Raw genomic sequence first — 24,076 nt, forward strand, 5'->3', positions numbered from 1 at the left:
GGAAATAAATGCTGTCAGGCAGGAAATGCTGCCTGAAATTCGAGGGGGAGAGCTCGCTAGGGCTATCACAAGCCTGTGTGTGTGAGGTCACATGCAAAGGGGGCGTGGCCTGGGATTGGGATAGCCCAAGTGAGCTCTCCCCCTCTCATTTCAGGCAGCATTTTCTGCCTGACAGCATTTATTTCCCTTCCTCTCCATCACTGGAGAGGGGGAGGTCTGGGGGGGAATATTGAATTGTGGGCCTATTTTGGCCTCATGTTTCACTTTTATCAATTGATCAGCATCTATCCCAAAGGACTAGGGTATTGCTATCATTGTCCACATTTCTAATCTGCCTACTTTCCTTTCACTATCTCTACAACTGGACTAAATTTGATTCAAATCGAGGTCCACAAGTTAGACTCTTGTGCCTTAAATGTTCACATGTCCACCATCTTGGATCAGGGAGGATGACATCATTACCAACTATACCACTGAGATGTCCCTGTGTGTCACTCACTACAATTGTACCAAATTTGGTTCAAATCGGTTAGACAGTCCACAAGTTAGCGCACTTGTGCCTCAAATGTTCATGTGCCCGCCATCTTGGATCGAGGTAGATGACATCATCACAAACTAAACCATTGGGGCATCTCTATGTGTCCCTATAGCTTTAGCAAATTTGGTTCAAATTGGTTAGGTGGTTCACGTTAGTCCACTTGCACCTCAAATGTTTATGCATCCGCCATCTTGAATTGGGGTGAATGACTTCATTACAAACTATGCCGTTGAGGTGTCACTATGTGTCCCTACAACTGTACCCAATTTGGTTCATATTGGTCCAGGCATTGTGAAGTTGATAGGGGAGGGACACACACATGGACAAACGAAATGCTGAGTGACCTCATAAGCCTACTGGAAAGTAGGTTAAAAACGAGCAAAGAGATCTTCCCACCAATTATCGACTGTTAAGCCTTGAGCATAATAAGTAAGATCTATGCTAGGCATTTATACAAAAGGTTGCTAGATTGGATAGACTCTGAAAATATTCTAGCACCGGAAGAGGCTGGTTCTAGGCCTGTTCAGTCACCACTGTCTCAGGCCTTGATTCTACAGCATCTGATAGCAAAATATATTTCAAAGCCAAAGCTTCATTTGTTGACCTTAAATCTGCAGTTGATTCAGTATCTAGGGAGAAGCTGCGGTCTAAACTTCAAGCGTCTACTATCGACCATCGCTTAATTTTGTTAATTGCACCAGAACACCCATTTGAAAGTTAGGTGCAATGTGGCAGGTTATCTCTCTAAAGACATTCCATCAAACAGAGGCATGAAGCAAGGATGCATTCTGGCTCTGCTATTATTTAATTTTTATATAAACTCTATGGTTACCTCTTTGACTCATTCAGACTTTAATTCCCCAATATTAGCCTCTAAACCTGTAACAGTGCTTTTGTACGCAAATGATGCTGTAATACTATCGCAGACTCTTATTGGCCTGAGAAGAGCACTTAATTCCCTCACTTCCTGCTGTAAAGATCATGCTCTGTGGATTAATTACTCTAAAACACAGATCACAAAGTTTGATAAGCGCCCCAAACTCTTATGTATCTGCAGGCATAAGCTTGAGCAGTCAGTTGCTGTAAGTACTTAGGTATTGTATTTCATTCCACTGTTAGTTGTCAAATCCATCAATAATATGTCATTCAAAATGCCCAAAGGTAATCATCAGCAATATTTGTGTTTTTCTACTCTAGAGGCCGACTTTTTATCCTGGCAGAGATAAGACTTTTTGAGTTCAAGGTGTTAGCTCATTTGCTCTCTGGAGCATAGCTCGGCCTTTATCCTAACATCCAAACTGTAGAAGCTGTCCCATCTAAATTTTTTAGAAAGCTATTTCAAGTACCACGAGACATTTATAACACAGCTCTGAGAGTGGAGGCAGGTCTAATACATGTCAGACCTGCCTACACCCTAAAATCTAATCTAAAAACTGGCCTTTAATATCTAAATTTTGAATCAAATTAAACCTTAATCCCACTGGAGTTTTACTGCTCATGTTAGCAGATATGTTCACTTCCAACTGGGAAACGGAATTTAAAAGGAAATTGTTTTCCTATGGGTTTACTCCAGAGTCATTGTTGGCTGTGAATCTTGATCGAGCTAGCTTAGCACTCTCCCAAATAATTTTTGACGGAGCATGGCAATCCAATGAGTTTTATATCAAGGAGATTAATGGTGAGTAACCAACTATTGAATATGAAACCTGCTAATTACTTAGATAAGCTTACAGTAGCAAAACACCATAGAGCTAGCATGTTTTGACTTTTACCTTCCATTTTATTTGAAGGGACGAACAAAAAAGTACCTTATGCAGAGCGGTTTTGTCCTTGCAAGTCAGGAACTACTGAGACACTACTGCATGTGCCACTATACTATAGTTCCTACAGGGACACTCGCTATGTACCAATAGTGCCCCTCCTAGCAAATTACCCTGTCGCCCAGATGAATTTTATGTTAGCTATCTTCCTAGGACCTTCCTAGGTTTTCTAGCTTGTTGGATTCTATCCCTTCTTTAATATACAGTGCCACTCCACCCCCAATCTGCCCCTTCTTGTCCTTTCTGTAAAGTTGTATCCAGGAATAACAGTGTCCCACTGGTTCTCACTGTTCCACCAAGTTTCTGTTACACCCACTATATCTATGTTTTCATTAGTAACCAAGCACTCCAGCTTGCCTATGTTGGCTGAGAGGCTTCTGGTATTGGTATATAAATATCTCTGCGCAGAGTCTCTTACCTGGTGTTGGTGTGTGCTATCTCCCTTACTGTCATTTGTCCTTTTTGACCAGATGTCATGTGCTTCTGTCTGCTCTACTCCTGGTTCTACTCCGTCCCCTTCTGGTTTATCAGAAATTTGCACCCTCACACCTTAGGGGATTTTGCTTGCTGAACCAAGTAACTGGGTGGTAATTCAGTTCCTGTCGGCAATTCCCCAGGCATCATTTAAAAGCTGCTCTGCAACCTTTTTTATTTTAAGCACCAGCAGTCTGGTTCCATCTTGGTTCAAGTGCAGCCTGTCTATTTTGGACAGGTTTCACTTGCCCCAAAATGTATCCCAGTGCCTAACAAATCTAAGCCCCTATTCCCAGTACCACCATCTCATCCACACACTGAGACACGTCAGATCCACCTGCCTTGCTGTTCCTGCGTGTTGAACAGGTAGCACTTCAGAGAACGCTACCCTGGGAGTCTTGGACTTCAATATGGTACCTAAAAGCCTAATTTGGCTTCCAGGACCTCCTGACTGCATTTCCCAACAGTATTGGTACCGATGTGCATGACAGCTTACTCTTCCCCAGCACTGCCTAACAGCCTATCTAGATCCTGTGTGACATCCACAACCTTCGCACGAGGCAGGGAAGTCACCTTTGGTCTATACATAGGTTGCAAACCCATCTCTCCGTGCCCCTAATGATCAAATCACCACTAGTAAGAGGCCTCCCAATCCCTGATGGACTAGCCTCAAGAGGATATGGGCACATCAACCCAAGGAAGGAGTCCCTTCTAAAGGAGCATTCCCCTCTTCCTCAAACCGATGTCCTCCTTCCCTGAGACCTTCATTCTCCATGACAGCAGAGGAACTGCCAGCCTGGGAGTGGGATGCCTCTATCACATCCCTGAGAGTCTCATCCACATACCTCTCTGCCTCCTGAGCTTCTCCAGATCAGCCATCTTTGCTTTGAGGGAACAAACTTGTTGTTTGAGAGCCAGGAGCTCTTTGCACTGAGTGCATACCCATGACGTCTGCCTCTCAGGCAGATACATCATACATGCAACAATCTTTGCAGTACCCTGAGAAGCACCCACTCCCCTTCTGGCACTCTACTTTCATAACTAGTTTTATTGGCTATTTAGAATATATAGAGCTTCTTTAATTGAAAGTTAGAACTTCAGTCAAGCTTGTTTACTTGAAAGCTAGATCTTAGCTGCAGTTGACAGTGAATTAAAGATTTTAAGATCTGTCCTCCGAGAAAATTACAAAAGTGGGGTAAAATGAGGCTACCTGCCTCTTTTTTCTTTTTGAGGAGCTCCCCATCATACTCTTTCTCTCTCTTTAAAAAGGAGGGAAAGTCCATCAGTCAAAGTGCTTTGACCAGGGATTGAAAGGAAGGGAGGAATCAACAATTATTTTGGCTAACTTTATGTACCCACATAACAGTAGCTTTGAGCTATGCAGCAGCCACATTAGCAGCACAGAACTGTTTGAAGACATTGTTCAATCCAAGCTGCAGACATTACAACATTCTACAAGTGGCAATATATGAAGTCACTTGAACAAGAACAGGCACTGCTGTGATCTCAATCTTTCTGACAAACACAAACAGTAGCTGTGCTGTTTTACTTGCTCAATTTCAGCCTTTTCCGTATAATCATGGTAACATTCAAAAGATTGCCTTGCTGGATTAAAACAGCAAAGCAAAATTTCATTCCAAATTTTGTGTTTCACCCACAGAAGGATACAAGAAACAATGGCTTCAGAGTGCAAATAAAATGTAGGTTAAACATTAGGAAGAAGATTCTAAGTTTAGAGTATTTCAGTATTGGAATAAACTGTACATATAAAATAACAAGTATCTACCTCTGCTAGTGTTAAAAGCAACTATAAAACAGCAAATAACTTTCTTTATTTTAAAACATGCTTTTGCACTGCTCATGTATGCCTCGGCAGTGCTTCCTTGGCTGATTCCCCTGCTAACTTGGCAAAGAGGCACCTTTTACCATGGTGATTCTCTTTATTTAGCAGGGGGAGAGTAACTGGCCCTATCCACCCCCAGCACAGTACTTCCAGTGACTGTTGCTGGTGTCTATCATATGTTTCTTTTAGATTGTGAGCCCTTTGGGGACAGAGATCCATCTTATTTATTTATTTATTATTTCTCTATGTAAACCGCCCTGAGCCATTTTTGGAAGGGCGGTATAGAAATCGAATCATCATCATCATCATCATCATCATCATCATCATCTCCTGTTCAGCATAAGTGGCATTTAAATTATTTGCAGTGTTTGTTTACATTGCAGGAAACCATATTTTTATTATTTATTTATTTATTTTTCTATATCGCCCTTCCAAATGGCTCAGGATGTTTACACAGAGAAATAATAAATAATTAAGATGGATCCCTGTTCCCAAAGGGCTCACAATCTAAAAAGAAACATAACATAGACACCAGCAACAGTCACTGGAGGCACTGTGCTGGCGGTGGATAGGGCCCGTTACTCTCCACATTAAATCACCACATTAAAAGGTGCCTCTTTGCCAAGTTAGCAAGTTAGCAATGTGCCTACCCCTGAAGAAGAGGACAACCAGCAGCAAGGTGGATGGACTCGATCACAACAACAATGAATGCACCACAGGGAGACCTTAAAGGCCAAGCGGAAGACAGATCATCCTGGAGAGCATCTATGTGGTCTCTAAGAGTCCACACCGACTTGACGGTACTTAATCAATCAATCAGGCAATGTGCAGTTCTCCAGATGTTGATGAACTGCAACTTCCATCATTCCCATCTGTAATAAATTGTGGCTGGGGATGATGGGAGTTGTAGTTCAGCAACATCTGGAGAGCTGCATGTTGCCTACCACTGCTTTAATGTCGTTCTTGAAAAACAAAAAACGCCATCTCCTCTGACAGGCTAACCTTTCAGTAAATTTTTACAAGGGGAACCTTTCCCCTACCTGCAGATGGGACATGCAGATACTGTTGCCAGAAAGCCTGGTTTTGGGGAGCACAGAGTGCAACCCACCCCCCACCCACCCCCGCCCTACTATTGGAACTGTGGGCTCACAGTCTCCATTTTGGATACTTCAGTTCATAGGACCATGAACTTTTCACCTGCCTATATTTGGCAAAGATTCACAGCTGGGCACCTGACATGAGCAAAGCATGGGTCAATGCACCTCGAGGTCATAATAGTTAAGACTACAGGGGGCATCCCCAACCTTTTTTTTAATCCCAAGAGAAGGCAATCAGCCAACAAGTTGACCTAATTCAAAGGATATACCTCAAGGGAAGAAAATACTCTCTTTCTGAAAGAGAGAAAGTTTTGCAAGGACTGTCTGCTGCAACTCAGCTAAGAAGCAACATTTCCCAACCCACCATTAATATCTCAATTGGTTGGCAACAGTCAGAGTGGAGGCAGCCCATCAAAATCCCAGACTGTATGTCTTTGCAACAGGAGTGTAGTCTCCTTCTCAAGATAAGCCTTAAGCCTAGCTATTCAGATCTACATGTACATCTCCACAAGGCACTCTTGCCTTTTGTTTGGCAAGTCACACCCAAGACTGATGTATTCCTGCAACTATGAATTTCATTGTTTCATTCGAGTTTCTCCCCCTTCAGAGAGGGGCATGACTTATGAATTGCCTCCGGGCATGTTTTGGAGTATAAGTACTTGTGCCCAAGCCACATGGCCTTGGAGTTTGCATGGATTTGCACCCTGCTGGTTCTCAAGCATGCGAATGGTAGCCCCTCGCCTTTCTTCTTCCTGCCCTTCTGCCTTTTCCTGCAAGGAGACCTGCAAGTGCACTGAGTGCACCACCAGAATAAGGATAGATAGAGCTAACCGTCTGCCTCTGAGTCTCCTCTCCCCTTTTTTCTTATCTCTGTTCCTACCATTAAGCACTTTCCATAGCATGTCTTAAGCCAGGCTTTGGTCTAAGGACCTTGGCCAAGCCAATCTATCTTCAATTTGGTCCCAAAGCTCAAATTAACTTCAGTGAGATTCTTAAGACTATTAGTTAAGTTGTATCACCTTGCCTAACTTTTGCCTTCCTGTACCCCCATTTACCCCTAAATAAATATGTTGTATTGCATTTCTGCTTCCTCATCTTTTCCAAATTACCAAACCTACTCAGATTGATACTGTAAAAGGACTGCTCCCTCAAGCCAAGCTAATTACTCCACCTTAGACAAAAGCATAGTTGGAACATACAGCCAGCGTTCCAGGGCAGTTCGGGTAACAATACAGTCTCTGTGCCACAAATAATTTTCCCCAAGTTTGAAATGGCTCACTAACAACAAGAAACTTAACTACTAGCATGCCACAAGGTAATAAATACAGATTACTCCATAAAGCATACAACAAACCCAGCATCAGCCTAAACATATCCCTCTGGACACCACTGGATGTGTGTCTTCAGAACTGAGACTAGAAAATGGGGGTTAATAAAAATTTCCAAAGAATGGGCTGCAGAAAAATAAAAGCTAGAATTACTTTCTTTGGTTCATTTCTCAGCTGTCTAAGAGTAAAAGATTTTGTACCTGTCAGTGGGTATAGAGCTGGTTGGTACTGTTCCCATAGGTCTGTGCTGTAGGGCTGGACTTTGCTTGGCAGAGTTTGTTCCTGATGGGGGACCACGATGCTCTAATCAAGACAAAAGTGGAAGATTAGAAGTATTGCTCCATAGACAGTATAACAATTCAATGGTGCTGAACATACTCTTGTGTTACCTGATATGCCACCTAAACATCTGAATTTGCTGGCAGATCTTGGATGTATCAACTACTATCTGGAATAGATCACTGAAAGGAACTGGGTTACTAAACAGAAGTAAGCTTCGTTGTAGCAAAGCTACTAAGAGACTTAATACTGCATAGTAGTTTACCAGTTACTAAAATTCTCTAAAGATACCTTCAATAGTGCCTCCACCTTCAACACAAGAAACACATTGATTAAACGTTCACAGTAAACCGATCTACACTTACAAAATAAACATGTTCTGGAGGGTAGGTTGTGCTGCCGCCTGCCAGTCACAGATCACATAAGCATAACTGAACAAAAGGCTCTCTTTTAGCCAAAACATGGGCAGGTTTTATTCTAATGTGAATTTAAGAGCCCAGAGGTAAACTTTGAAAATGAAAAGGTTTTCAGGATTCCTGGTGACACAAAGTGTGCTGGAGTTTATTTTATTTTACTTTTATTTTTTATAATGTAAATTCATTCACACGCCTTGTGGTAAAGGCAATGCCTTTGAACTGCACATTTTCCTGCTCTGCAATGCAGATTATTATTAGATTAGATCCTATTCCCAGCCATGCAAGACCTTGTAGGATTGCTTGGCCTTATTACTATGGCATGCCTGGAAGATTTTTTTCTCCCCACAGAGACAAATGTCAACATTTTCTTCTGGTTTATAGTCAGAGTTTTAATTAATAAGCACAGGTAGAGAAAAGGCCATCTGTCCATATGTATTCTCCTATTCTCCATTCATCTTCTTCTCCCTGCATTTTTCACTTTCTACATGACTGAGGTTGACAAGCTTCTGTTATGTGTAAAATGTGAACAGAATGCTTTCTGGAGCATGAAGCATAATTTGCCTTTTCTTAGAATTAAAGAGACTATCTAAACAAAAAAAGTATATTTTTGCATTTCTGGATAATAAAGGGATGGTTTCGTGTGTTTTACATTACTGACTTAAGACATAATAGAGACACAATAGTGAAAAACAAAATCAATTATGGCTGGAATATTATGCTAGCCACTGGTTCAGGGGCTTTTTCCTTTCTAGGATTCTACTGGTACTGACTACTAGTTAATGGAAACAGGTATGATAATATTTATGAACAAGCACAGTCTGTTCCCCAAAATATGGAACTGATTGTGCAGTCTTTATATCAGCTCTCTTTTGTCAGTGCCATGACTGCATCCAAGTGTTTGGTGATTTGCACATTTGCTGCTCACTCATACAGCAACTGCATCTCTACCTGAATTGCATTCAACTTTAAACAATTACTTTAACAATATATTTACTTTTGAAGATATTTAAACATTTATGGAACTCTTCTATACACAGGAAGCATCCCAGCCCATATCCTCTAAACCACAAAGCACATCTGACTGACCTGTTAGATTTTCTAATCTGTTAGATTTTTCATTATATATTCTTAGGTCTGCCTTTGGTCTTTAAATTTAACCTCCAAACTTCTGGAAACAGAAAAATTGGGCAGACCGCTAAGATTCTACAGGTGGGTGCTTATACTCAAGTATTTAGAGGAAATATAGTTTATTTTAGATAAAGATTATTCAGTCCTAGGGGCAGGGGCAAATTAGACTACACCATCCTCAAGTTCATCCATATGGAATTCACCACTCAGAGTAATAGTTTTGAGGCCTTTGACCATATTCAGTTAGATATGGGGGAAAATTGAAAGCCTTTATTGAAAAATAATAAATTGTACAAGTATAAAAAGCCTTTTTGCTATAAGTCTTACCAAGCAAATAAATTAAGACCTTGATATTCTGTATCACAACCCATAACATGTTAAGTATTTCTGGTAAATATAAAAACAGAGAAATTCAGCGTTTCCCATCTCCTGGCATGCGGACTTTAGCTAATTATTATTCAAAACTGCTGAAAGCTACCTTTCTGGCAAAATAACAATAGCAAGTTTAATTGTATGCACAATCAGAAGCCTAGAAACGCACAAACAGAACTGAACAGCTTCTCATCAAATGATTGGATTTTACCTATTTATAAGCACACTGTTTGTGTGGGAAATAATACAATACAGAGGATAATGCTACAGAGGATGTTTTCCTAGAAAATATGGCCTCTGAAGATGGGGTTTTTAAATAAATAAAAAACCATTTTGTTCTATAGAAAATTATATGCAGCACAACAGTTCAGTCATTTATCACCCTGGAAAGTTGGAGGAAACTGATCAGGGTTAAATTAGATGTAGAAGCAGCAGACCTATGTGGAAAGATTGGATTGCCACCTACAAAGTGAGGTGGGAGGAAATGTAAAGCTAGCATGGGTAGGTGAATGGAAGAAACGAAGCCCTCTTTTGGTGCTTCTCTCTCAGTAAACTGCTTCGGGAACTTTTGTTGAAAAATCAATATAAATATTCATAGTAGGGGGAAAATATTCACAGTAGAACCAATTTTAAGGACTTTTTCTTCCAACTGGAAGACACCTGTGACCAGAAGTAAACCCTGCTGGAAGAACAACAAGCTTGAAATGTTGGGGGTGGGGTAAGGGGAGAAGCATGGGGCTGATGCTTAAAAAGCAGTTTCAAAAGATAGCCATAGAAGAGATGTCTGAAGATCAGGCCATGGTGCTACCTTTCTAATACATCTCAACACTGAGCATCCCTGTCCCTGACATGGATTCTTTTCACAACCTCATGAAACAGGACTGTTGATAGACAAACCTAAGGAGGCCCAGTCAATTCCTAAAATGTTTGTTGTGAAAGAGATTCTAGTCTTCCTTCCCAATCTGTTTACATACTTTATACACACCAGAAAGATTAAAATTCATTACTGGATGAATTATTTGGCATTGGGCTGGTTTGGACAAGTCGTCTGCCTGCACACACGATAAGAATGGGATCATGCCACGAAAATGCCTGCCATGATGTCAGTGGAAGACATTCCGATGCTCTCTTGGTGCGTCACTTTATTTACCTTTATATTCTGCTCTTCCTCCAAGGAGTCCAGAGTTATTCATCTGAATCACCTACCCACATGCACTCCAAATACCTACCTACCTATTTATTTATTTATTTATTTATTGAGCACATTTTTATACCACCCTAACCCAAGGTCTCAGGGCGGTTCACAACAAACAAATACTAAAAACAATTTAAAACAAATAATAAACAATCAAAAGTTTAAAAAATTAAAAGTTAAAAAGCTAAAAAGCTTGGGTAAAAAGATAAGTCTTATTTGGTGTATGTAGAAGGGTGAATCAGATGAACCCCATCCATGCGACACACTAAGTATGTGTTGGGATATCCTCTGTTGATATCATGGTGCTTGAGCTAGAGAGTCAATAATATGCTTCATAAAGGTTGTAAGCATATGCCAAATGCAGCCTAATTCAACTTGACAGTACAATAGTACAAGAGTGGTGGACACCTTCTTACCTTCCTCAGCAACAACAGTGAGTGTGACAGTGTTCCCTGCTTCTTTGATGAGCTGCACAATGTTTTCATGTGAGAGGTCTATGATTGACTGGCCATTCACGGCTGAAATTCGATCTCCAACTTTCAGTTTCCCACAATGATCAGCAGGACTCCCTTCAATGACACGGCCAATCTTATGGGGAATCACTAGGGAATTAAAGTCATGTCAGTACATCCATTACATACATGTTATTTATCAATCTTCTTACACAAAACTTTGCATGAGCACACCATGTCACTAAAATCAGATCTTTATACGGACAGATGAGGGGCCTAGCTACATTACAAACATATTTTTGTTTATACCAGGAAAACTGCCATAGCTCCTCCTGAACTCCTGGGAATGTTATTTTCGAAAAGATGCTGAAAGCCCTCTGAGATTTTAAGCCCCAAAAGATTTTAAGCCCCAATTCACAAAACTACAATTTTGTGAAACTAAATTTTGTTTGTTTGTTTTTAAATTTTATTTTAAAGAACAAATATTACAGTTTAAGATACTCCTAAGAACGAAACACTAATGATACGCCTAAGAATGAAACACATTCCTAAGAATGAAAATATAAAGTTTTAAAAGAAAAAGAGAGAAGAAGAAGAAAAGGAAAAGAAAAAAGAAAAGAAAAGAAACCCCCCTGACAAACAATGCATATATATGTAATCACCTTCTAAAGCACATACAGTTCATTAAATTTTGACCATATAGCTTGAAACGCTTCTTCTTTGCCTAAACGGCGTAAAAACCCCAATTCAAATGCAGACAATGAACACATTTCAGTAGTCCAAAGCTGAAGTTCCGGAGTAAATCTGCTTTTCCAGTGCTGAATTATAATCTTTTTTGCCACTCCCCAAGCACGAAGAATCCATAGTTGTTGATCAAGTGTTAAGTTCCATATCCTGGGAATATATCCCAGGAGAACATAGCTATCTTTAAAAGACAATGATAATTGAAGTGTCTTTTTTACAATTTTATGGACTTCATCCCAAAAAGATGCTATAATTGGGCATGACCAAACCATATGCGACAATGTCCCCTCATACATATTACATTTCCAGCAAACCGTGTTCTGAACCCAGCCCTTTCTGAACATCCTCTGGGGAGTCCAGTAAGAGTGAAATAAAAGTTTTTGCTGAACAAGTCTCAGTTTAAGATCTATATATGTTTGCTTCATTATCCTTAATGCTGTTAACCAATGGTCTACCATAATGGTATACTCAAGATCCTGATTCCATAATACACAAATATAATAAATGTCAACTTTCTCTTTCTCTTTAAGTTTTAAATAAAATGAGACTGTAGGTTTAGCTTGTTCTGATAGATGTTCCAAATCCAGTATAATTGATGATTCTGAAGCAGCAAGTGCATCATGTCCAAATAACTGTGTTAAAAGATGCCTTAATTATATATATTGCCAACTGGCATTTGAAGGGACATTAAATTCATTTCTCAAAGCATCAAAAGATTTAAAAACCTCTTCTGAGGTAATTAACTGATCAAAAGTAATAATATTAGAAGTTGCCCAATTGGCCCAATAGAAAGGTTTCTGCCCAATCTTCAAATCCGGGTTCATCCATAATGTAAGCTTTACATGCTGAAAAGGATCAAAGCCATACTTAAGACCTAAACTCCTACATATATGTCTAGCTGCCTGAACTGCCAGTAGTTTACCAGAAGAGCGAATAAATAACAAACTCAATACCTGATAAGCAGATAGTGGAGCTAAACAGTAAACTCTAAACAGTAAACTCTCCAGTTGTGTCCATGGGGTATCCAAAATTTGGGGCTCAGCTTTCCAACTCAATGTTGAAGACAGAATAAAAGCCAGGGGTGCCTATGCACAGCTTTGGCTAGTGTGCCCGCTGCGGCCCTTTCTCGAGAAAGGCCAATCTAGCCATGGTTACCCATACCTTAGCCACGTCGTGGCCAGATTACTGCAATGCCCTCTATGTGGGGCTGCCCTTGGAAAATATTTGGAAGCTTCAGTTGGTGCAAAATGCAGCTGCTAGGGTTCTCTCTGGAACTTCTCACTCAGAGCATATTACACCTATTCTAAAAGAGCTGCACTGGTTGCCAATTTGTTTCTGGATCCAATTCAAGGTGCTGGCTATTACCTTTAAAGTGCTTAAAGGCTTGGGTCCTGGATACCTGAAGGACCGCCTGCTTCCAAGGGTTTCTGCCTGCCCAACAAGATAGTCAGGCGGGCCTTTGCCAACACTGAGAGGCGCTAGATTGCCGTGCACACGGGACAGGGCCTTTTCTGTTGTTTTCCCCAGACTCTGGAATGCTCTCCCAGTAAACATTCGCTTTGTGACAACTGTGGATGCTTTTAGAAAACTAAATACTTTTTTATTTACTCAGGCTTTTACTTCCTAGAGGCTCTAGGTTTCTCAGCTTTCTTGTGGTTGTTTCTAATTGTTTCTTGGTGTTTTATGGTTTTAATGTTTGATTGATCTTAAGGGCTTAAATGCAACTTTTATTGAACTTTATTGTAGTTTAACTTTTTAAAACCACCTTGAGATGTGTTATGAAAAGAAGTATAAAATAGAATAAATAAATAATAATAATAATAATAAAAACTCCAAATTATTTTTATAACCTCTGCTGAGTCTTTATTAGATATAAAATTATGCTAAAATGAAAAAGTGGCCAACTTCCCAATGCTGTGCCTGCATAATAGTACAAGAAGACAACAGAACTGCACAAACTCCCAGGGATATTCAAAACTGCACTATTGCACAAAAGTTCGCTTTAAAACATATAAGGTATGTACAAGCATGCTTGCTCCAGTATAGGGCTGCACAACTTTGGCCCTCCTGGTGCTGCTGGACTACAACTCCCATCATTCCCAGCCACAGTGGCCAATAGTCAGGGATGTTGGGTGTTGTAGTTCAACATCTGCAGGAGGGCCACAGTTAAGAACATAAGAACATAAGAACAGCCCTGCTGGATCAGGCCCACGGCCCATCTAGTCCAGCATCCTGTTTCACACAGTGGCCCACCAGATGCCGCTGGAAGCCACAGACAGGAGTTGAGGGCATGCCCTCTCTCTTGCCATTACTCCCCTGCCATTACTCCCCATGCAGTCTCATGCTCTAGTGCAGGCTTCTCCAACCTGAGGCCCTCCAGATGTTGCTGAACTACAACTCCTAGCATCCCTAGCCACAATTTCTGTGGCTGGGTATGCTGGGAGTTGCAGTTCAGCAACATCTGGAGGGGCACAGGTTGAGGAAGCCTGTTCTAGTACAACACTGGTCTGAAATGCAAGCTCCAGACATAGCACAACTAGCTTGCACAGCACAATGTTCTTTCACAAGCACAACATTAGTCAGGATGCTGGCCAGCCTTATTTAGAGCTTCTTAACATCAACACTTTTGGGTCCTGTAAGGTGAGTGTACTCAGGGAGACATTCAACCAAAAGGAAGTATAAGAAGAGTCTTTGACCAAGATGTTTTGTGCTAAACATTAATAACTAAAGTAAACAAAAACCTGTCAGTGGCCGTTCTAAAGCTCTAAAGCCCAAGCAGATGTTAAGGGATAGACTGTTCAGAAATTTGGAGCATGGTATGGATATTTTATATTTTATTTATTTTTAAACCATTATATCTTACTTTTCCCACAAGTGGCTTACAATATAGAAAAACAAAACAAAAACAAAATGACACAAAACAGAACAAAATCTAGCACCAAAATCAGTATTTTTTATTTTTTTTTTTAGAAAAGATGTATCAATAAGTTGATATTCAGCTCTATTTTTTATTTCCCTGATAAACATTCCTGAACAGGCCATAATGGGCTGATACACTCCAACTGAATCCAAGTAAGAGTGTGATAATTTGCTACTCTTTTGAGTGACAAAGAGAAGTGGTGCCTATTTCGAATGTAGTCAAACACGCTGTAAGGAACAGATTTCTTGTTTGGAATACCTCTAGATCTAGCATTGACCTAGTTGGGGTGGCAACAGTCAGAAGAGCATTCTGCTGGATTTGGCTGATGCATAGCCTCTCCCCACCCCTTTCGCTGCATTAGCAGGGATATGGGATAAGCAGGGGGTGGAGTTGCAGGCCCGAGAGGTGGCATGCGGGCTGCCATTTTAGTCCCCCAGCACATGACACCAGTGGACCAATCACGTGCAAGGAGTGGCTGCATAAGCAGCTGGCACCTTTGCTCTTTCAGTTGCTCAATGGGCTGGCAATAAGCAGGTTCGCTGCTTCTCGGCCCTGTAGCAGTTACTGGAGTATGGAGAGCGGTAGTTTTCTTCAGCTGTGAAGGGACTGGGCTGCGGTGGTGATTCAGCAGTGAAGCCTATTCCTTTTTGATTGCTGTGGTGACTCCACTTCTCCTTGGCTCTAAGGAGGCTGCCACTTTAGTTCTGGGCTACTGCCCATACGGTTTGGTGGTTCATTATTGTTTAATTAAGTCACTTTTGTGCTCTTTTTCTTACACTTCAATAGGTTCCCTTGCACCACTTTGGTTTAAGTCTTTGCCCGTCATTTTTGAGTTGGTTACATGAAATCATTTTGGCAGAGTCATTTATTAGGTCTTAATTTGGCCTCTCTTTTATATTTGAATGTGAGTTGACCCTAGTATATGTGGGTAATTGAAGTTGCCCATTTCTGGTTCACAGCATTGCTGAATTGGATCACACTATCGTCTGGTCCTGCAATTCTTACATTAGGTATAGTCCTGGCATCCCTTGGGATTAAGTGGCCCTAGTTTTTCCCAACTACTTGTGTCCTGTCATTATTTGGGCCTGGGTTTGCAACAGCTACATCAGTTCCTTTAGAAATACAACTCAGTGATGCCTGGAGAATAGTGATCAGTTGCTCAGGCTTTCTTGCTTGTAATATTATAATGTTCTCTACTCCAGGGTGGAGGGGAGGGGTGCTACTCTTGAGAAACTTTGGCAGCTCTTATTTGATGGTACTGCATCCTTCCACTTGCCTGAGACGTAACATCATTTTCTGCAGCTCCTTTCTCAAAGCATGTTTTTTGCTTAGCTGAGCCGAAAAATATTTGGGGAATGGGTTCAGAACTCACCTAAATCCCCTCTTTGGTGTTGGAAATGGACCCCCGCATACTTTCTTTCTACATGATTGGGTAACTCTGTGTTTAAACACATGGTACTGCCACTGTCATATTTAGCCCGGTCCTTACCAATTTCTGTGATAGATTTTATTTATTTATTTATTTTATCAAATTTGTACATTGCCCCAAACTTTCGTCTCTGGGCGGTTAACAATAATATAAAACAAGTTAAAAACATACACAAAACTTAAAACAATTTAAACAATTTAAAAGTCAAACACAGATTAAAACCTAAAATTTTAAAAAGCTGAAAAAGCTTGGATAAAGAGGTGGGTTTTCATATGCTTTTAAAAAATTGTTAGAGACGGGGAGGATCGTATTTCGGTAGGGAGCGCATTCCACAATCTTGGGGCAGCAACCCAGAAGGCCCATCCCCATGTGGCCACCAGCCGAGCTGGTGGCAACTGGAGACTGACCTCTCCAGACAACCTCAATGGGCGGTGAGTGATGAAGAAAAACTTTATTTGGGTCTGCTTCTGGCCTAGTCAAGTATCCAAGCTAGGCCTGTGAGTTATGAACTTCAGTACAGCTGCAAGGGTTGCTATGGTAACATAATAATGTATCAACATACAATTTGTAGGGAGTTAAAGGAATTGGGACAACATATAGACTGGAGTGTTAAGAACTGCTGGCAAATGGTGATTAGTGCATAGTCTCAATGTTACTAGCTATATGGTCTGATATTTGACCTTTACTGTAATTGGGTAACTGGTTATGTTATACGCTCCTGATTGGGGGGAACTTTACCATCCTTAGTTTGCATAATGCTGAAACCTATGAATGGTCCAGACAGTGTGATGGAAGACCCTAATTGGTGGGCCTATATTTGCATTAAGATCTGTAACTGTATAAAGCAGTGTTTCTCAACCGCCGGTCCGCGGACCGGTGACGGTCCGCGACGAGTTGAGTGCCGGTCCGTGCCTCCTCCTGCCACCGGCAGCTTTCCCTTCCTGCCCCCGCTCTGCAGCGCTTGCTCTCCCCGCCAGAAGGAGAATAAAAGAAATGAGCACAATAAGCAGCAGTGAAAAAAATTAAGACTAGGTCTCCTTTTCTTGCAGTAAACTTCACAAAAATAGACAACAGAGGGGAGGGAACAACAGGGGCTCTCCGTATCTACACATCAGCTACACGTCATTCACGAAAGCATGTGCTAAAATAAACTCGTTAGTCTTTCAAGATACCACAAGGTTCTTCGCTATGTATTCGAGCGATTTAAAGCACTCGCCCCACTGCTCAATAGCCAGTTGCCATTTCTTCGACTATCTGAAGCCTTTCCGTCTTGGTATGCAAATGAGAAAGACGCATATACCCAAAGAAAGGAAACTAATTATTAAAAAAACAACCTATATGCTGTTGATTTTCAATTGTGCACCCAACACAGATCTGCAGACGAGCTTGAGGCACCTACCAGGAACTGATACCCGCCCCCGCCCCGTCTTCTTCTCTTTGCCTGGAGCAAGGATTTTGTGTGAACCAAGGCACCAACATGCTAAACGCGGCATTTCAAATGCTATGGCAACAATCCCATGCAGACTTGCTAGGCAGCAAGTCCCACTCCAACAGAACTCAGTGCGATTTGCTTCCGAGTAAACATACATAGGATTGGGTTCCGCGTGCGTTTGGTAGTCCTTACTGACAGAAAAGTACACGCATCCTTCCATGCCTACTAAAAACCATCCTTGTTGTTCTCCAACCAACGATTGCATTTGTCATTTAGCATCCAGAAAGTTCTTGTAAAGCAAGTGTTACTTAATAAAACCTCTTCGACTGATCAAAACAAGGATCGAGGGGGCGGAAATCATTACTCTTCTGGGGATCACTCTTAAAAGCTTGCACGCACGAGCACAAATACAGAGAATAGAATAAGCAGCGTTTACCTTGTTCATCCCATTCCCCATGGCGCTAAGCAACCTGAAACTTTAGCACGAGAAACTGAAAGCAGTCTAAGGAGAGGAAGCTGCGAATTAAAAAAAATAATGCTAGGGGAAAAGGTGGAGAGAAATATTTACTCCCGTATGAGTGCGCAGTTCAGTACATAGGCTGTTATACAGTTAATTACTATTCTATGCAAGTGTTATAAGATTTTTTTATAACTGTTCAAAGGCATCAGTGGAACATGACTTCCAGCAACCCCTTGGAAATTCTGTCGGAGTCCCCGCTCTGCAGCGCTTGTTCTCCCCGCCATCATTTTTGAGTTAACTGCGCAGGCGTGCCTCGCAGTTAGGAAGCGACGCCGGGCCAGACAGCAGGCTGCAGCGCACCTCTTGTATCAGCCGGCGCTGCCAGCGGGGGGGGGGGGTAGAAGGCTCACTCACCCCCACAGCCATCCCTTCTGCCGCGCAGCAGCGGCGAGCCCTGGCAGAAAAGCATGTGGGCAAAAATGATGGGGAGGGAGGGAGCCCAGGAGCCCACGGGGAGAGCAAGCGGGGACTCCGACAGAATTTCCAAGGGGTTGCTGGAAGTTATGTTCCACTGTTGCCTTTGAATAGTTAATGGTAAGTGATAAACTCAGGTTGATTTGCAATGCAATTCAACGTTTGGCAGACAACTGGAGCCAGGGCACTGTTACACTAATGGTCTTACTAAGGGAACGAGGGTGTGACACAGCAAATAACATACAAAGACACACATGGCAAAGATATAATCCAAAGGTATTTTCAGTCCTGATATCTTTAAGATACAAAGAGATCCTTCTTCTTCATAAGTTCCCCACTTGAGTCCTTAAGATGCTTTTTGCCTTCTAAGTCTGGGAACACGTCTGTCTACCTTCAATATCTGCACAATAAAAGCCTTGCTGGATCCAGTAAAGGTCTAATATTCTGCTTCCCATAGTGGATAATCAGATTTGGGTTTTATGCATGTATATCCTCCCACCCATCCGCCAAGTGCAGGGTGGCATTCGGTAGCTCCATTTTATTGCATTTATTGCATTTTATTGCATTTTTTTTTGCATTTTATTCCATTTTATTGCATTTATTGCATTTTTAATGCATTTTATTGCTAAGTTTTTGTACAGATTTTATTGTATTTATTTTATAAGAATTTTAAATTCAATTAATTTATTTTAATTTTAATTAATCTTGGCCTGCCAGAACTTCAAAAGTTAAATTTTAATTTAATTCATTTTAATTAATTTCACTTTGCTTTAATTAATTGATTGATATTAAGTGGGAAACTGTACACGAAGAATGTAGCGGTCCTTGAAACTCCGCACAAAAAAATTAGCGATCCTTGACTCCAAAAAGGTTGAGAAACACTGGTATAAAGCACTCTTTACAAGTCTACTGGGTGTGCAGGCACCATGAACCTGATGGATGGTGTCTGCTGATTAAACAAACTCCTGGAGATTTTTTCCAACAAGGGGCTCATAATGAAGAAGAAGTTCTCTTAACTACCCAGGGCCCAAGCTGTTTAAGGCTTTATAGGTAATAACCAGCACTCTGTATTTTGCCCGGAAACCTATTGGCAGCTAGTGTAGCTCTATCAGCAAAAGAGTGATATGGTCTCTCCATGATGCCCCAGAGACCAACTTGGCCATCACCTCAACCTGAGATACCAGGGAGAGATAAGGATCCAGAAGTACTCCCAGACTGTGTAACTGTTCCTTTTGAGGAAGTGTGACCCAATCTAGAACAGGTAGATTAAAATCGTTTCTGGAGTTCTGACCCTGCACCTCTGTCTTATCTAGATTCAGCTTCAGTTTATTCTCCCTCATCCAGCCCATTACTGCTTCCAGACAAGCATTTAGGGAAGTTATGCCAAATTCTGCTGATATGGAGATGGAGAGGTAGATCTGCATGTCATCATATCGTGGAGTCTCCATCTAAGTTGGCCTGAATATGAGAGATTTTATCTACAAAGAACTCATTAAACACATCACAGCGAGTAACTGATGGCTCCAAATTCTGATTCAAGGAAGCGGGGGGCATGTACTAGTCGCCTCACAACCCTGAACAACTCCGCTGGACATGAACTCGCAGATGCAATATGGGCAGACAAGAACTGCTTCTTTGCTGCACATATTGCCTGAGCATAGATCTTTAAAGGTGCTCTATGTCGCAAACATTTGAATGCAGTCAAATGTTCCAGAGTGTGGACCAATACAGAGTTATTTACTTGTTTTTCACACCATTTATATACACAATCAGTTTGCAATGTCCAACATATTCCTGGTTGCTACTAGAAATCTTTTAAGATGAATTCCAACAGCCCAACACTGTGTCCCATGCATGCCCTTGTGTGCTATGTGCTGGCACACCACCCACAGAGTCTGGCATAATTCACTAAAGAGATCTATTTAGTGATGACATTGGAATTATTATATGTCTGCCAACAGTTTCATACTTTTGTTTCAATGGACCGGATTCAGACATCACACAGAAACAAGATTAAGCCCTTGGCTTTACATGATGGCTTATTGCTTCACTCCCTTTTGCATGTGACTATCAAAGAATTCAAATTCCAATAGTAGTTAGAAGAAACAAGCCAAGATGTTGCCTGTGACATCCAAACCAACTGCTCCTGACTTATTCTAACCAGAGAACTTAAAATAAACCATGATCTGAACCAAAGGTTTGAAATCTGGTTTAGAAAATGGTTTATTTCTAAGACCTCTGGCTAGAATAAGCCAGCAAAGATCACAATTTTGATGTCCTGGTTCTGGCTTGTTTCTAACTACAATAGGAAACAGAATTTTTCTAGGATTCACAAAGAAAGGGAAAGGAGGAAACAGGCTCCCGAGGCCGTGAGACATCATGTAAAGCCAAGGTTTACAATCTTGGCTCCAAATGCCATCTGAATTGACATCTTACTAGTTATTTGTTATCAAGCTCTCTGATGCATCTTTCCTTCTGCCCTTTATTAAAGATTAAAACTATATTTGTTGATCTACAGGCCACTGGGATCGTGTCAGTTCTTCAGTAATGTTGAAATATAGTGTCTAGTGGTTCAGAGGAGTTTTCTCCCTCCTGCCAACTAGCAACTTAAGAGATTCTTGGGTGAATATTGTTAAATCTAAGTCCATCTGTTTATGTTGCTGCCATGATTCTATTTTTTCCAAAACCCTGAAGGTCTAAGCAGAGAGACTTAATTCTGCCTGGAACCTTGCAGCTGCTTATACTCACTGTGTGTCTAGCTGCATACTGAGAGTTGCATATATAGACATGTTGTGCTGTGCTCACATTCCCAAGACACCAAGAATCAACCAATTCCCTTGGTGTCAGCTGCTTTCCCCACCACCACCTCAGGTGACATGCTTCATACCACAAAGACACCCAGAGCCACCCCAAAACCCGCATGCTAGCTGAAGCCTGAACCACCTCTGAACAGCAATTGCTGTCAATTCTAAACCAGGCTTCACAGGAATGAAACAGATGGGATAAGATGTCTACTGAATTATGTACTTAGCAAAATTACCAACTGGCATTTCAAACCATGATAGTAAATCTCAAGCAGTTTCTGAAAGCCATCAGCAATCCAAGATTAATTTACCATTCAGGCTTGTAATTAATGAAATAGCTGCCAAAAAGGTGGCAACAATTATAACTCTGAGCTTTTAACTCCATTTGAAGATAAATATATTTTCTTTTATTTCTTCCCAATTTTAATCAACCTAACAACATTTTGTTAATATAAACCCAAGAATGATCCCATAATATGAAAGCACTGCATACTGCAAATTCACAACTGCTAATAAGACGACCTCTAACTTAATAGAAGACACAGTGAACTAATTCTGTATTGAGAAAGGCATTCCAATGCAACAAACTGTTAGTAGGTAAAACAATACCTCTGAAGTATGCCACAAAGCTTAGGAATGTGATTCTAGTCCTTATGGTAACAAAATGAATACAATTATCTTTCTACAAAAGTTCCCTGTTTTTTGTTGCAGTGCCAAACAGAACTCCTTCCATTTTTGCCAAAAGAATGTTTTCTATTACGCAGCCCTAGGATTACACAGGAGAATCTGACTTGGTTATCAACAATAATTTCCTTTCCAGTGCTGTCTAAACTTCGAGTAGGCAACATGAAAATCATATTTCATATTTCTAACACAGGGCACATAATCAACTCTACACCCTCAGAGGGCGACAGCTCCAGTTCCAATGGTTTCTATAGCAACAGCCTTTATAAAAAGAAAGATGAATCCAATGGTACTGACCTAGTACTATAGCCATACCTCATTTCTACACTACTACTCGCTACTTCACGAAATGCACTGTCATAAAGCACTTTAAAAAACTAATTTTCTTAAACTTCATTTTAAGCACACACAAGGCATTCTGAAGAGTAGCTATTATTTTCCTCAAATTTTATTACAAAGAGTAGTGAGAGGTGGAAGAGTTAAGGTTACAGACATAGATGTTAAACGACATCAATTTCATTAGGAACATCTAATATTATTGGAACAGCAATAGAGAAAATGGCAGATTAGGATTTACAGATGTGTGTGTGGGGGGAATGAGTAATGTATAAAATGAGATCTATTTTTTGTTTTAATTTTATAAACAGACCTAACAAAATCAGTGTCCTGTAAAAAATAATAATTGTGGAACCCATTTTCATAAGTTTGCAAAGGGAAAGGATTGTGTATTGAGGGAAAAAACAGAATAGGGAATGCTTAGAATGATAGCTAGGGATATATTTTCAAATATATATTGTACGGAACATGAAGTGGGCATTTCTTTCAATTGCCTTGGCATCAAGGTTTATAAGAATAATAAGTGTTGGGCTGTCAACTGTTCAGGGGAAAACATACAGTCTGGCCTGCTCTTGTGTCTTTAACAGAAGTTTGTGCTGCAGAAATCAGTAGGTGAAGTTTTTCACATCCACTCTGCATTACCAGTGAGCTTGTAGTAGGAACAAGTCTTAATACATCCCATGTTTCAAGAAACCTGCAGGCTGTTCTCTTGACAGGAACATATTCCTTCAAGTTTCAAATAAAAAAAATCTGAACAGTGTAGGAGACTCCAACTTGGACACTGCTCCTGATTTTAGATAGATAAATAGATAGATACACCACGTCTCTATGTCTGAGTCACAGATGGGGGTTTTCAAGGACCATCTTGCTCATATTGCCCTCCAACTTGGTAGTACTACTAGTTAACAGAAACTGGTTGGACATATTCAAGGAAATAGATTATTTCTGAGGAAAGCAGAACTCTCTCAGACACTGAGGCTGTGAATGCTACAAAAGAGGCTACACCAGGAGAAAAGAGGCACGTGTACATTTTCAGGTAAGGAATGAATAGAAGTTTATTACAGTAGAACCTCTAGCATCTGCGGATTAATGTATCCACAACTGGTTAATAGACACTCGGCCTCGGTATATGCGGGGTGTGTTTGTGTAAAAAGGAGGTTAAATCTGTGTATCTGCAAGTTGGGGGTTTCCAGAAATGACTTCAGAGGTCATTTCCAGCTGCCATTTTGAGACCGGGAGCCATTTTCTGGCTCCCTTTGAAAAGAAACAAAAAACACGTTCGTAGGAAAAAAACGCTTTTCAGTTGACTTTTTACTATTGGGTGGAAGACTGCTGGGGACCGACCTGTGAAGCATGGTAGGCACCCACCTACCCTCGCATTTCTAGGGCCTTTTACCCCAGTTTTTGGACTTTTTTTGACCTCCGGGAACTTAACCACTGGATTTCTATTCAGTATTTGTGGTTTGCATATCCGCGATAGTAGCGGATTATGAAACCCCTGTGAATACTGAGGTTCTCCTGTATAGAAAACTACCAAAAGAAGCCACAGCCTTAAATGATATGGACAAAACAGCCAAGCTGTTTAGACAATGAAAGCAATCAATTTCAGTTTATCGACCTTGATAAGCAAGGCAAAAGCCCACATTTAATACTTACCACCAGGTGGTGGCTTGTTCTTCGAGGTAAGGATTACAAAGCCAAATCCTTCATTCTCCTTCCGTTGTAGCAAAATATCATAGGCCTCTGGGAATTGCTTGCTGAGTAGTTCTACTCTGTTTGGCCTGGGAGAGCCATTCTGGGAGGAGATAGGAACTTGGGATGACATCTCTTCTTCTGGTGGTTTATCCACTA

The 24,076-nt window shown here is 40.9% G+C and overlaps 1 protein-coding gene across 7 annotated transcripts in view; it reads right to left on the minus strand.

The window, feature by feature from the left end:
• The window catches only part of MAGI3 (membrane associated guanylate kinase, WW and PDZ domain containing 3), a 340,723-nt gene that overhangs the window by 33,856 nt on the left and 282,791 nt on the right, over positions 1-24,076 (minus strand). For all 7 annotated transcript variants that reach the window (XR_008307161.1, XM_053250087.1, XM_053250086.1 and 4 more), the window contains 3 exons: positions 23,882-24,073; positions 10,907-11,092; positions 7,301-7,403 (listed from right to left, as the gene is read on the minus strand). Coding sequence is in view for 6 of the 7 variants with exons in the window: in XM_053250087.1 (XP_053106062.1) it covers positions 7,301-7,403; positions 10,907-11,092; positions 23,882-24,073 (481 nt within the window). In the remaining variant the exon portion in view is untranslated. The remainder of the gene's footprint in view (positions 1-7,300; positions 7,404-10,906; positions 11,093-23,881; positions 24,074-24,076) is intronic.

The sequence above is a fragment of the Hemicordylus capensis genome, chromosome 4, assembly GCF_027244095.1.
Source record: "Hemicordylus capensis ecotype Gifberg chromosome 4, rHemCap1.1.pri, whole genome shotgun sequence".
Classification (NCBI taxonomy): domain Eukaryota; kingdom Metazoa; phylum Chordata; class Lepidosauria; order Squamata; family Cordylidae; genus Hemicordylus; species Hemicordylus capensis.